At 34.7% G+C, this 15,539-nt stretch overlaps 2 protein-coding genes across 2 annotated transcripts; one reads left to right on the top strand and one right to left on the bottom strand.

Moving 5' to 3' along the window:
• The first annotated feature begins 4,816 nt into the window (after nucleotides 1-4,816).
• LOC104219279 (factor of DNA methylation 4-like) lies at nucleotides 4,817-11,092 on the top strand. The gene is made up of 7 exons (XM_009769935.2): nucleotides 4,817-5,147; nucleotides 6,628-7,796; nucleotides 7,979-8,160; nucleotides 8,546-8,614; nucleotides 8,705-8,992; nucleotides 10,214-10,417; nucleotides 10,504-11,092. Exons 2-7 carry the CDS (start codon nucleotides 6,635-6,637, stop codon nucleotides 10,732-10,734), a joined length of 2,136 nt encoding a protein of 711 aa, XP_009768237.1. The 5' UTR covers nucleotides 4,817-5,147; nucleotides 6,628-6,634; the 3' UTR covers nucleotides 10,735-11,092.
• Nucleotides 11,093-11,994: 902 nt separating this feature from the next.
• Nucleotides 11,995-14,595, bottom strand: LOC104219280 (expansin-A6-like). Its single transcript, XM_009769936.2, has 3 exons — nucleotides 14,385-14,595; nucleotides 13,807-14,125; nucleotides 11,995-12,668 (listed from the first exon to the last, which is right to left on the bottom strand). The coding sequence occupies exons 1-3, from the start codon at nucleotides 14,527-14,529 to the stop codon at nucleotides 12,359-12,361; spliced, it is 774 nt and encodes a 257-aa protein (XP_009768238.1). The 5' UTR covers nucleotides 14,530-14,595; the 3' UTR covers nucleotides 11,995-12,358.
• Between the last annotated feature and the right edge of the window lie 944 nt (nucleotides 14,596-15,539).

Below are 15,539 nucleotides of genomic sequence, written 5' to 3'. Positions count from 1 at the left end.
GATTTGATAATGTTGTTTACTATAATATATCTTGTTTATGTCATTTTGAAGAATATGGATAACATTATTAGATCAACTTAAACTCTAGCAGAGTTTGCAATAAATATACAACCACAAGAAGTGGTTATATTTTGTATATCTCATTGTAATTATATTTTGTTAACTACCGGAAGTGGTATATGCCTATGATCATCAGAAGTGATAATTTAGGCTTTCTATGATTACAATTGAAGATAAGCTACATAAATATTCTCTATATTAAATGCACGCCTCGATTTGCTCCTGAAGTAGTAAATATTTTAAAAGAGGTTGAGGCATCACAATTTGATGTGATTAATGCGCATTCAGATAATTATGTTCGATTTCCTGAAGGATGAGAACTTTTGATAATATTAATCCATTCCCTGAAGTGAATGTGACAATACTAATAAGTCGGGTAAATATGAACGCGCTCTTGATGTGAATACATTACAATTCACCTCCAGAAGAGTTAATATAATTGAGAGAATATATACTCAATATTTCGTATTTTAAATTTGCTCCTGAAGAAGTAACACAATTGAAATTGCCTCCTGAAGTGGAAAAATATTATGAAGAGGAGTTTTCGTGTGCTTAAACAATTGTTTTACATTGTTTATTTGATTGTGATTTTCTCTCATGACACCAGCAGTGTCTGAGCAATATTTGATAGTACAAAATGTATCAACAACTCCTGAAGAGCTAAATGTTTGCCTAAAGAATACATGACACCAGTAGTGCCAGATAAATATTAGATTGTGGATAATAAATGAAGGCTCTCGAAGAGCTTATATACAAATATGTCATTCATATTATATGATTATGGTCAAAACATATGTTGTAGTAAACCTGAAGTTTACTAATACAAATGGCTATCATATTGAGACTACAAATGATTGGAAGATTGATAATCTTCATGTTTCCACAATCATAGGGGGTAAAATAATATGTATGTGAGAAGTTACCCGCCTTATTCTTTAATTTGTACTATATCATGTATCACAGAAAACCAGAAGTTTACTAAAGCAAAAGTTTATGCCATAGTAAACCAGAAGTTTACTAAGAGATAGCACATGACATGATAAACTTGAAGTTTTTATTTGCCATTTTTAAATAAGCTATTTGAGAATTCAGATAAGCATATACTAAAGAACTAGAAGATTCTTCAGGAATTCTCATGTGTTGCTTGTTCTCATAATGAATTGATTATACCAGCTAAAGTTGGGACTAAGACCCCTGATTCTGAAATATATAAAAGGTGAATATGGGCCCGTTCACCTATCATGTGAACCACTTATAGGTGCATATATGAGATGGTTACATGTGTAATTATTGTCAACCTGCAGTTTGGCATTTGGAATTGCTTTTCTCGATTAAGAGCATAATTTTCAGATTATGAAATCAAGACAGTTCATCTTGATAATGCTGGTTTATATCCAAGCTGGTTTAGCATTGAATACCTCCTATTAATGGCTAAACCATTGCTTATGAGAACAAAGCTTCATGTGTTGGTCTAAGATTTTCTAAATTGCATATAGCAGCACTTGTATGCATCAGATCAACAATATATGATAAGTCCTCCCTTCACAATTGGTTTAGGATCAGAAACCAAATATTTTTACTATCTTTTGTTGCGTGGTATATGATTAATTTCTCTACCATAATACACAAAGATATGTTTCCCAAAGATGATTGGGGATATATGTTAGTTTTTCTAACATTTGGGGGATGGAATAAACAGTTGAAAAATATGCTATATGAATCGAATTATCATGATCCTCACTTAGAAGATAATTCAAGTCGAATGCCAGAAGCATTTGCTGATCCAAAATTAAATATCATATTTCAGCTGCAAATGCTCCTATTAAAATTAAAGTCCCTGAAGGATAGAGTTTACTGTACGCATGAAGCGTGGTAGACCAATCGGTTCCAAAGGTAACAATCCTTGAAAAATAGTAGGAGCTAATGATCAAAATGATCATAATGAGGAGGAAATAAGCTCTAGAAGAGCCCACGACATAACATTTCATGAAACTCCCGAAAAAGTTTAGGTACCTGAAAATAAAGAAAGTGATGAGATCTCCACAAGTTATGTCGCTTCGGAACTGACACAAAATGATCGTCGACGATATATTTAATACAATATAGTGCACAATATTGTAAAAGATTGTGAGGATCGGACTAGCAGTCCAGACACTTGAAGATGTCATACCATTTAGATACAAGTCTTAACCTATATGACTTATTTGGCTAAATCTATATGAAGATCCTTGAAGGATTGAAAATGCCCGAAGCATATAATTCAAAGTCTTGAGAAATGTACTCGATCAAATTATAAAGATCTTTGTACGGTTTAAAGCAATCTGTGCGCGTGTGGTATAATCGCCTCAGTAAATATTTGCTGAAAGAAAGTTACATAAATTATGTTATTTGTCCATGTATTTTTATAAAGAAAATGTCATCAAAATTTGTTACACTTGCTGTTTATGTTGGTGACATAAATCTAATTGAAACTTCGGAAGAGCTCCAAGAGGGTCTTAAAAATACTTTTACATGGACAAAGTGTACCCATTAAGGACACCAATGAATATTCAATCACTTGAAGTGAATAAGGACCCGTTCCAACCTCTAGAAGAGGATGAGGAGCTCCTTGGTCCTGAAATACTCTAACTCGGTGTAGATGGTGCACTTATTTATCTTGCTAATGACAAAAGTGGTGCAGATCGTATTGGTAATGCAGATGCAGGTTATTTATCCGATACCCATAAAGCTTGATTTCAAACCGGCAAGAAGGGAGTGCATATGATTGAGATCAGTGATTCATTCGAGAAACATGTGGGTTGGAATGTGATAAAAGACCCACAATATTATACGGAGACAATGTTTCATGCATAACACTATTAAAGGGAGGATTTATAAAAGGAGATAGAATGAAGAACATTTCACCAGAATTATTCTACATACATGATCTTCAGAAAAATTGTGACATTGATGTGCATCAAATTAGTTCAAGTGACAATCCAACAAATTGTCTTTACCAACATCAATTTTTGAGAATATGGTATACAAGATTGGAATGCAGAGACTCAAATATTTGAAATAAGGTTTTCTTCAGGGGGAGTAAAATGCGGGTTGTACTCTTTTTCCTTACTAAGGTTTTTCCCACAGGGTTTTCCTTATAAGGTTTTTAATGAGGCAGCCAACAATGCGTATTACTAATATGTGTACTCTTTTTCCTTCACTAGGATTTTTTCCCACGTGGTTTTTCCTAGTAAGGTTTTAATGAGGCACATTATCTTTTAATGAACATCCAAGGGGAGTGTTATAAATATATTATATTATGGATGTTCATTTAGTATTCCGTTGTAAATAAGCTTCCTGAAGAAGCTTATCCATATGGGACTCCACCGTAAATATGTTTATCTATTTAAGTACTCTATTGGAAATAAGCTTCTTGGAGAAGCTTATCACTTCGATACCCGGTTATGGATAAACATTACCCCTGATAGAAGATTATCCATACCGGATATAATAAGTTTATCCTTTCAGTACCCAGTTATGGATAAATATTATCCCCGGTAGAAGATTATCCATACCGGGTATAATAAGCTTATCCTTTCAGTACCCAATTATGGATAAATATTACCCCCAGTAGAAGATTATCCATATCGGGTATAATAAGCTTATCCGTCCAGTACTCCATTATGAATAAACATTGCTCTCAGTAGAAGATTATCCATATCTGGTATAGTAGCAGCTTACACAGCAGCTTCATTTCTTCTATAAATAAAAGAGATTTCAGTTCATTATGTACATCAGTTTGAATCAGAATAATATATCAGTTTCTCTCTATACTTATCTTTACTTTATAGTCTTTATTTTATAACAAATTACACTTTTTATAAGGAGGGGGTATTAGAAAGTGAGGGCTTCGAGCCTATTCCTTTTTTTGGATAAAAGAAAACCAAGCCAACTGCGTAGTACCAAACAAAAGTAAATGGAAAGAAGTAGTCCCTCTGTTCCATAATAAATAATAAATTTATTTTTTTATTTTGATTCAAAATAAGTATTTATTTATATAATCAAGAAAAAGTTTAATTTATTTTTTTTAAATTACTCTTATGTATATATCCCTGAAAAGTCATTTACTCCTCACATTTGAAAAGAGAAATAAGTGCTATTATAATTATACTGCAATATTTAATTAACAACTTGTTTGGATGGTTGTTATGCATCGTTTCATAATGTATCGTATCGTACTGTATTATATTGTACTGTATCGTTTGATAAATGCAATGTTTGGATAGATTGTGTCGTTTACCATCGTTTCATGATATCACGCACCAGCAATACGAAGAATAAACTTGCAATATTATAAAGAAAAATTATGATACAAGGTAAAATTACTATATAAAAAAGTAGGGTAAATGATAAAATAAAATAATTTAATAATAATAAAATGTGAGATTGAGAGAAAAAGACAAGGTAATGACGCGACCACACCAAATCGGTCGTTACATAAAGTGGCACATTTCGTCGTTATGTAATGACGGATTTAACGATACGATAAAATAAAATTTAAGTAACAATCAAAACAAATATTATATTTAAAGTAACAATACAATACGATACAATGGATAACAACCATCCAAACAAGTTGTAAGATAGTTTAGTTACATTAACTATTTTTATTTAGAATTCAATATTTTTAATGTATATGGCCAAAGTAAATTGATTGGATTATTGGGATGGGAGGGACTATATAACTTGCACAGTAGGCCAAATATTCTGTCCATTTCAGTTTTCCAAAAACAGAGAGTATAACACCAGCGAAAGTGGTTCCCCCTTTTAATTTCCCCTGACCATTTTTCGGTTCATCCTTCATGTCTACCGCGTGAACCAAAGATTTCTCTCCCTTCTCGAAAAATCATCCGTTCAAATGATTCCCGAGTAATTCATCTGCTTACTTCCTCTGTTTTCGTCCATTTCCCTTCTCTCTCTCTCTTTTTGCTTCTGATATTATCAAAAGAACCGTACAACTCAAAAATACTGCATTGAAGTTTCAAAAGCCCTTGCAAAAGGTTTAAGAGATAGAATCCTATTGTGAAGATTTCGATATTCTGATTGAGGTATATGAACTCTTCTTTTTTGTTTTCACATAATAATCTTCTATACATAGATAATATGTTTTTACTACGTGCCAATAGCATGTGTAATGTACGTTCATGTCTTACCATTTTACTTGTGTTTGTTTCTTCTCGAAACATCCTAGGGTTTGTGCACTCACTATTACAAACTTCATGCGGCTGCGGGTTTTGAGATTTTGGGGTCATTATGATGGATGATTCACTGTAGAGTTGTCTGCTATTCTTAAGTTTGATTTCTGCTGATATAAAATGGGATAATATTTACATTTCCTGTTTTGTTGGGAAAAACCCAATACAAAGGGGCTTCTCGATCAGTGTAGGAAATAAAAATAGATATCATATTGTTGAGAACAGAGGAGTAAAAAAAAATGTGTGTGTGTGTGTGAGTGGTAAATGGTGGTTCCTGAAAATTCTAGAAAAATGTGTTTGTGTAGAGTAAATGGTGGTTCCGGAAATTTTAGAAAAACATTTAAATGTGTGTGTGTGTGTAGTAAATGGTGGTTGCAGAAAATTTTATAAAAACAATTCAAAATGTGTGTGCGTGTTTTTAGTAAATGGTGCATCTACTGCCTTTAGATCGTGGATTAGCTTTTGATTGAAAATGTGTGGTTAGCTTGATTTGAAAAGCAGCAAATCAAAGAACACGTAATGCTGGGTCTATTCATCGGCACGGATGGATGTTTTTACTGCTGTGATTACCTTGGACCCTAGGTGAAAATAGGACCCAGTAAATTGGTTAATGGCTCTTTCCAGCATTTCTTGTCCTGTAGATTATCCTCATTTTCTGTTCTAGCTTTTGGGGTGGATTTTTTTGTAAAGATTAGAAACAGGTTGATTACTTGAATCTCTGCTAATTGGGCATTGTAACTAGATTGACAGACCAACGTTTACACATAATCTAGCATGCAACTCAAGGAATATATCTGTAGTATATGATAACGAAGTTGACTGCATTCTTGTGGACTGTATGTTACTTTTTGGAAAAAGTATATTAGTTCTATTGGAGTTGCTGGAGTAGCTAATGTGAACTTGGATGGTTTCTTTGAGGTTGACTTCATCAATATATGAAGGAGAGAGACATTTATCCGCAATTTGGGGAAATACAATTTAGGGTAAGTTGTGTTTAAGAAGAGGCTTGCATTAGAAAGTGAGGAAGTTTCTTGCTCCATATTCAATTCTCTGCTCTTCCACTTTTCATTCTGAATGACCAGTAGTTGCTGATACCACTTGATGCAGCAATGCAAATGGTAGCAATATCATTTTGTTAGTGGGAAGATGGATCCAAGCAGCTGGATTTAAAAATTGAGCGTTCTATGTTACCCGTCTTACTTGTCATTGTCTTAGAAGCATATCTGTTCCGACTGCATTTCAATTTCCTTTGTTAAGTATTCTTGGTTAACTCAAGTTTAGTTTGGTTATTAACAAAACACAAACTGATCTTTAGCTTTTAACCTAATTACAGGTTGAAGATGTCTCGTAGAAGATCAGAGAAAAGTGAGAGCACTAATTCAGAGTTGGAAGAGTTGAAGTATAAATACTATAAAGATTTAAGAGATGAAATAGTCAAAATTAGACGTTCTGGAAAATATTTCAGATGTCCATACTGTGATAATTCTAGTAAAGAATATGATTTGCAAGATCTTCTAAGGCATTCTTCCCGCATTGGTAGAGATTCAAAGAGTGCTAGTTTTAGAGACATAGCTAGACATTTGGGATTGCTCAAGTACTTGGATAGGTACGTCGATGCCGACAAGAAGGTATCCAAATCAAGTCGGAGGAAAAGTTTTGAGCCATCAGGGAAGAGTTCTCGAGATGCTAAGAGTGATCTAGTAGAGCCATCTCATATCACTGAGCAGTACAAAAGCGGAGGACAATTTTACTCGTCTTCTGTTAGGACCAGTGAAGCAGTAGATAAACCTGTTGATTGTGCTGAAGAGCGTCCGAGAAGGGAAAAACTAAATGCAGGGAACACAGTGGCATCCCAACCTCCTCTCAGAAGTACTAAAGATGTTATGCCCCCCCAACCTGTCCTAGCATCTAATGAGCAATGTATCAACGAGGCCAAGGATGATCCCATAGTTTTTCCCTGGATGGGAGTAGTAGCCAATATCCCGGTTGAAAATAAGGGAGGTAGGTATGTAGGTAAAAGTGGAACAAATCTAAAAAAGGAGTGGATTGCCAAAGGGTTTAATCCAGTGAAGGTTCATCCTTTATGGAATTTCCGGGGTCACACTGGCTATGCCATAGTTGAATTTAAAGGGGATTGGTCGGGATTCATGAATGCTATGGCATTTGGTAAAGCATTTGAATTGGATAAACATGGGAAGAGAGATTGGGATTTAGTAAGACGTCGGGATGATAAATTATATGCTTGGATTGCGCGTGATGAAGATTACTACTCTGCGGCTCTCATTGGTAAACATCTCCGCAAACATGGAGATCTAAAGACAGTTTCTGAAATACAAGCAGAGAATAAAAGGAAAGATTCTAGTCTACTATGCAACTTGACCAATGAGTTAGAGATGAAGAACAAGGCATGTGAAGAGATGAAGAGAAAAATAAGCAGAACTGAAGTTTTTATGGATAATGTGATGAGTCAAAAGGAGGAGATGGTTCAAAACTACAATGAAGGTGTATTTTTCTTTTGCCTCTTTGCTGTAAACTAGTCACATAATATCTTTTTTCTATTTTATTGCTTTACTTAAACAGAATACTAAAGATACACCTGTGCGAAATTTGTTAATCATATCATGAAGTTGTGCCTCATTCTATTGTTGTTTTTCTCTTCTTATGTCATTTAATTTGTGTACTAGAGATGGAGGTGATGCGGCGTAAAGCATTCAATCAGCTCCGGGATTCCATACATGAGCATGAGAAAAGTCGAATGCAGCTCGAAGCTCAAAAAGAAGAATTGATGCTACGAGAACAAGAGTTGAGAGAACGTGAAGCACTAAATGAGAGTGAGAAAAGAAAGCTTGACCATCAAAAGGAGATGGTAAGATCTTTCTAAGATGCTGTCATAAGCTTCCTGCTTTAGCTTGCTGTCTGTCTGTTGGATATGAAAAGAAAAGAGGCTTACAGAGAAGTGCATCGTTTTGCAAGTGGGGCTTTGCAAAAGGGAAAGTGGAGATGATACTCTTGAGTGTCTAAAATACTGAAATTTTCCTTTTAAGGATATCTAGCATAATTTTATCCAATTGAAAGGAATTTGACTTACTTGAGCATATTCAGTGTGGTCATCTCCGCCTTTATGTGTCCAGTTTGCTTGCATACCTTTTTCCTGATAATATAGGTTATAGGAGTTACTTAGCATTCCAGGTCCTTAGATGTAATTCTGATGCCTAATTTGGCAGTTCTTTCTGAAAATTCTTTATCTGCAGAATGAGAGGGCGATTTTGGAGCAGAAGAAGGCTGATGAGAAAATGTTGAAATTGGCTGAAGATCAGAAGGTGTGCTGTGCAGTTTTGGCTAAGACTGCCTCTTTGAGAACACAATATTTCATAGCTTTTTAGCTATTGACTTTGGGCTTTTACTTGCAGAAAGAAAAAGAACAACTTCATAAAAGAATAATTGAACTTCAAGCAAAACTTGATCAGAAGCAAGCACTGGAGTTGCAGATTGAGCGTTTGCGAGGTGCCATGGAAGTGATGAGACACATGAATGTGGAAGGAGATCTCGAAGCGAAGAAGAAACTGGAATCAATTCAAGAAGAAATCAAGGAGAGTGAAGAAGAACTTGAAAGCTTGGAAACACTGAATCAAACTCTAATTATAAAGGAAAGACTTACAAATGACGAGGTGCAAGAAGCCCGTAAAGAGCTTATCAATGTGAGCATTCGTACATTTTTAATTCATCCTCGTAATTTTTTTTCTTTCTAATGAAGCAATGTGGTTATGATTGGAGCTAAACATATAGTATGTTTTATAAAGGTTTTGGTTACTTTATATTTGTCCACCAAAGTAACGATTCGCCTGCATGAGCAGCAAATCCTTCTATTTACTAAGGAGTTTAAATGTGACAAATAGATTTCCAAATAATTCGAGTTCACCATACATTGTCTTTACTGATAATATAGGTTATAAGTAAAGTAGTGAAGAATAAGGATGGCTTGTAGTCACAGGCACTCACATCATTTTCTTCCATTGTAATTGATTTTTAATTAGCTTTCATTGGGATTCAATCTTGGAACTACATCTTCACAATCAGTTCGAAGAAATGCTCATCATTGTTAAAAAGAAGAAAACAAAGAAAGAGGAGAAAAGGATAGTTGCATAACATTTTTACACCTGCCTTGTTCCTCTGCTTGTAACAGTATGCACACCTATATTATATGCCAAAGTTATTTACAAGTTTGTAGCAGCTAAAAGTTTAAAACTAACTCTATAAATTTCTGGAGATATGCACTACAGAGGAACCTTTTGAAGATTGTAAACTTGACTTGATAATTTATTTTACTCCTAAATTTGTGGGTTTTTTTCCAAGTATGTCCTTGCCTTTTCGATCTAGTTTTATACATACATGATTTCTCATAAACATTTTTTTTTTTGACTTTTGAATTTCTCATACTTTTTGCTTGGTTATTGTTAAGTGTATTTATTTCTTTTAGTTTTTACCATTCTTCGTGACGTTCTCTCTTAATATGCTTCTTTGACTTCTTCCCTCTGTCATGTTTGTTTCTTGGAGATTCTCATTCATAATCAGCTCAAGCTTGATATTACTGCAAGGAAGTGCAAATGAGTCTGATATCTGCAATACGGCTCATGCATTAAATTGGCTTCTGAAGACAATATGCAATAGTAGCTGCAAGCTGTTGTAGCTTTACATTTACATTGCTGGATATCTAGAACAAAGGAAACGAATTGTAGACCTACAAACATGCCACAGTACAAGTATTCTAATTCTAATTTTTATAAAAGTATCTTCTTAACATGAAGATGATTCCAATCTCATTCTGCAAACCAATACTGTAGGAACAGCAATTCTATGTGCAATCGTCATGTTCTTTCCCTTTGCTCTAGATAATTAGTGCTTGATTTATTTTGTCACAGGGTTTAAAGGAGAGCCGTGCTTTTATCTGTGTCAAGAGAATGGGGGAACTTAATGAGAAACCATTCCATGCTGCTGCAAGAAAAATTTACAACTCAGAAGAAGCAGCAGAGAAAGCAATGGAACTATGTTCCTTGTGGGAGGATCACCTGAGGGATCCAAATTGGCATCCGTATAAGGTTATCCAAAAGGGTTTAAATGTTGAGGTATGCACTCTTTTATACATTGTTATCTGTATTATTTTTTGTTCCTTTATTTTCAATGTAAATTTTATTTACTTTTGATTTCTCAGGAAGTAATTGATGAAGATGATGAGAAGTTGAAGGATCTAAAGACTGAGTATGGTGAAGAAGTGTATCAAGCTGTGGTAACTGCCTTAAATGAGTTGAATGAGCATAACCCCAGTGGTAGGTACCCAGTACCTCAGTTGTGGAATAATAAGGAAAAAAGAACTGCATCATTGACAGAAGGAGCTGAGCACATATTGAAACAGTGGAAGCTGCATAAGAGGAAAACAAGATGAAGCATTTGACTGAACTTTGAGGGGAAAGAAGTAGAAAAATTGATTGTCGCATGATAAATTCTAGTAGGCCAGCTTAACCATTAGCAGGAATTCTCAAAGTCTGCAAAACTTAGTTTTCTTACCCATCCCTTCATTTAGCTCTATATATTTTGTGAAAATTTTAAATCAGATAGCTTGTTCTTTGTCTTCTGGTTCATTTTTTGTCATTAGATACATAGCAGCTTCAAGTATATTGTAAATTCTGACCAGAAACAGCTAGAAATATATGGATTAAGTCATTGGATAATTTACTGTACAAAGCTGATTTACAGAGGAGCACTCCGTAATTTTGCAGTACGGTGCTCTGTCATTCTCTTTATCAACGACCCCTATCCATTATATCCTCTTCTCTCTCTCTCTCTTCTGTGTTATTCTTCTTCAAACTGAGGAATATTGCCTGATTCTTCATTCTTCCACAACACTCTTTATACCACAATTCGCTCTCTCTTTGTTTGTACTTGCTCTGTTTATTGGAGTATTAGGTATTTGGTTATCCAGGCCAACAAAGGTATTTGTGTTATTGTGTAGGTTGGGTAAATGATTTTGTTGAGTAACTTGATAATCATGTGACACTTAGGGAGTAAAGAATATTATTGTGCTGTTAGGGTAAATTTGTTTATGCCGAGGAATGCCCAACTCTCAATTCAAACCGCACTTTCTTCTGCCTTGAATTGAAATAACCTTTTGTAAAATTCCCATAAAATTGTGCTTTCTACTTCCTTTGATAAAGACAAACAGAAAAAACGCAAACAGTTTATGTTGAGCTTGGTTTAGTCTAAAGGTATGAACTGAACGATGTAATTGGGCTCCTCCTTCCAATCGTCCTATAATCTAATGGTATTAACAGATATGCTGAGATGTGCTTGCCTAACTATGTTCGAAGATATATACGGCAAGGGATGCCGGAGCCAATGCATTAAAGAATCTAATTGGGTTTTGTATTATAAGAAAATGAAGAGGGGACAACATTATAGAAGGAATTGATATGGAAACTCCCTATCCCACCCACCAAAAACAAAGGCATAGAATTGGAACCCTTCGTTTAATGGCTAACCTTTCGTCCATGAAATTTCTCTTAATAGTTTCACATTTCTAAACGATAATAATATCCAAGCCAATTTGTACACATCAATTATTTTAACTAGTACCGAATTACTAGTATCGTCGAAGACCACATTGTCGATTTAGGTACATCAGCTACTATAAATGTAACACGTAAGATACCAAAAACAACATACATATTTTCTATTAAACTACAAATACAGTTAATAATATGTAGTCCTAGTAGTAGCTGCGGGCTACATGTTTTTGCAGCCGCCTCAGCTCTTCTCATGTCATCAACACTTCGTATCCCTTCCCAAATCCCTAATTTCTCCACAAAAATCATCAACCCTCTTCCTTCACCACCACAACCAAAAAGAGAAGGAAAAAAAAACCACAATAAGAAGACCTTACTTTTCCCTAATCCCAAATCCAAAAAAGCATTTTTTAAAGACTTTTTCAATCCTCAAAAACCCCGTTAGCCGCAATAGTCAAACAAACAGACACATCAATAAAAAGCCTTGAATTTAGCTACTTTTTCTTGTTAAACTCTGAAATTCTTCCCAATGAAAGTTTGACCAAATTGCCAATGAGGTGGAGCAATGTTCCATGAAGCGGAGCTGCGTCTATCACTGGCTGTGACCCTAAATGAAAGTGACTGACCAATCAAAACCGAATTTGTTTGATAATTTTGACCCCAATTACGACTCATTGTTATCCAATTAGTCTTTGAACCTTTTACGTAAACCCTCACGATATCCCCTGCACCCGCCACGTTGGCAACCAAAACCAAGTTGAAGTAACGGAAGCCGTTAATTGTGAACCTTATTCCACCTTTCTTCCTGCATGGCACCCTGCGTAAATAAATTAAAAAACTCAGGTTAGTTTTGTCAATTGAGAAACAAACATGAGGACAGATGTGTAATGTGATACGTGGAGTGTAAATTAAATATGAGGACGCAGTACGGCAAGGACTAGGTGGCTATAGAAGACTGCTCCACTACCTAGGGTTTGATGTTTGACATTCTTGTCAAATACTCTCTCCAAAATTAGGGATTTTTTTTTTAATGTTTTCGTGAAATTCATCTTTTAACATTAATTAGCATTAGAATTGACCATATTAATTCTTACTATCTCACGTAAATACTCCTAACACATATATAAACACTATTTACTTCAAGAACAATATAGAAAAAAAATAATTTATTTATTCTTGAAATCTGGAAAAATCACTTATTTTGAATCACAAAAAAAAAGACCAAAAAATCACTTATTTTGAACAGTGCTGTACTTCGTTTTTTGATTTTCCTAATATCAACTCCACCAATGGCTTTGATTTACCAGGTCGATGGAAGGCTTTGCCATTTAACCAGTTAATTTAAGGATCCGTTAGGATATAGATTCCAAAATATTTTTTGAAAATAACTGATTTGGATGAAATTTTATTTGAAATTAAAAATGTGTTTGGACATAAATTTTGGGGCAAGTTTTAACATGTTAAAAAGTATTTTTTTTCAGCAGAAATGTCTAAATGGTAATAATTTGGCCTGAAAAAAAATCTTAAATCATATTTGAAATTTAAAGTTTTCGTTTTCAAAATCTCCCAAAAACTAGATTAATTCTATAAACAAACATATATTTAAAGAGAAAAAATTAGATAAAAACTTTCAAAACTTATGGTGAAACGCCTACTAAGTTAATTGAGTCATAAGTTAAACATAACATAAGTTAATTTCCTCTTTCGTATAAATGAGTAATAAAACTTTAAGCCAAAAAATAACATCATGTAATAATACTGTTCAAACTAATAATGCGAAAAGAGGAAAAGTATGCCAGCAAATGTAGGTGCGACAGGTTATTTTCCTTCTACCCTATGAAAGAACAGAAAATCTGACAAAAGCAATAAATTAAAAACCAAACACATAAAGATAACCCCACGAGAAGGACAAACCCAAGGCACCAAAAGAAACAGGAGAAGCACAAAATGCTTACCGGCGGTAAACGACGGGGACAATTCCGGCACGGTACTCAGCAATCTTAAGGAACATAGGCATGGCGAGGTCAAAATGAGGACGAGGAGGGTTACACCATCCTCCATTGTCGTTCGGCAGAGCAAAGTTGGGAGGGCAGAAATTAGTAGCAGTGATAAATATGGAAGGACTACCGGAATGGCACGATTGTGGGTCTTTGTCACACTTAATCTCAAAGCACGCTCCACAACTTAAGCCATTGTTGAATAGCGCTGTGCTCAACGCTCCATTGTTCACTCCGTACCCTTGACTGTATAGATTACCGTACCCACACGCCCCACCTGTTTGAATCACAAAATTGCTCTTAAGTTTAAATACATGACACCTCTAGCTTTACAAATTGACTTGCATTTCTTTAAAATAGAACCAAAATGTTAGAGTACAGAGTAGAAATAATGGAGCATTTCAAGGACAAGCTAGTTTCTACTTTGACTAATTATATCTTAGAAAATTATACATTGAGTAAATAAGAAGAACAAGAGAACCCCTGAAAATGGTGGTTGAAAGTGAAAAAGGTTATAGAGGGAAATGGTGACGTACCCATAGTACCAGAGGCATCACTGCCGCCATAGAAAGTAGCATGAGCACTCTGCCATGCTCCACCACTATAAACACCTGGGATTCTGCCTTCAACTGCTGCTACTAATATTAGCGAAAAAATAAAGGCGACATTCAAAAACCCCATTTCTGTATCTGTAGAATAGAAAGAAAAATGTGTGAAGAAAGGGAATGGGGAAGTAGTGGAGGGAAAGAGGACTACTTATGGAGGGAGCCCTAAAAGTGAATCAGTGGCAGCTGATGTAATTATAGTGTCAACAGCAGTCCCTTTCTGTAAATACACTACTTGCCTATGTTTATTAGGAGGCCCAAACGATAATTAACTTTTCTGCTAAAGGGCTCAACAATTTCGAGATACTGTCATTCGTGTTTTAACTCAGTAAAAATGTTTTTTTTTTATCTTAGTAAATTTTTTGACATATTTCTACTTTTTACATGAAACTCTGCCGTATTTGTTTTCTTTTATGTAATCTTTATAGTGCTTATGGTCCACTAAATACTTTTTGTCTAATCAGAGTCTTTTGCAGACATCAACAGAGCAAGTGGTATCTACATGAAAGAAATAAAATTGACTTAGAACAGAGAGGTCAAATTTTATAATCATAATACTCGCTCTACATTTTTTATAATCTAAGAAAAATAATACTTACTCCGTTCCAATTTAGGTGAACCAAAAAAAAAAATTCTATAAATTTATTTTCTTTTTGGTCCGTTCCAAAAGAATGACCCATTTTTAAATTTGAAAACAATTTAGCTTAAACTTTTAATTCTACTTTTAATAAGAAGCTTTTATAACCACATAAATATTCTGGATCCCATTTTAACTTGTTTAGGACCACAAATTTAAAAAAAAAAAATTAAATTCCATGTCCAATCAAATAAATTCACATAAATTGAAAGGGAGGAAGTAATAATTTATGGCAATACTCAATGTGGGGTAATTTTTTGGCTTTACTTACACGTTTAAAAGCAAAGGGAAACAAGACCAAACCAGCTGGATAACTTGGTAGGGGACAGTGCTACATCACCATAATTAATGGGCCAATACGAAGAGCATTGTGGGCTTCAATTTTTGGGTGGGCCCTTAAGACAAACGCATCTTCTCGAGCCGCACGCGCGACGTACACTACGCATTCT

The sequence above is a fragment of the Nicotiana sylvestris genome, chromosome 6, assembly GCF_000393655.2.
Source record: "Nicotiana sylvestris chromosome 6, ASM39365v2, whole genome shotgun sequence".
NCBI classification, from domain to species: domain Eukaryota; kingdom Viridiplantae; phylum Streptophyta; class Magnoliopsida; order Solanales; family Solanaceae; genus Nicotiana; species Nicotiana sylvestris.
Note: the sequence above shows the minus strand (reverse complement) of the source record. Positions and strands in the feature narration are given on the sequence as shown.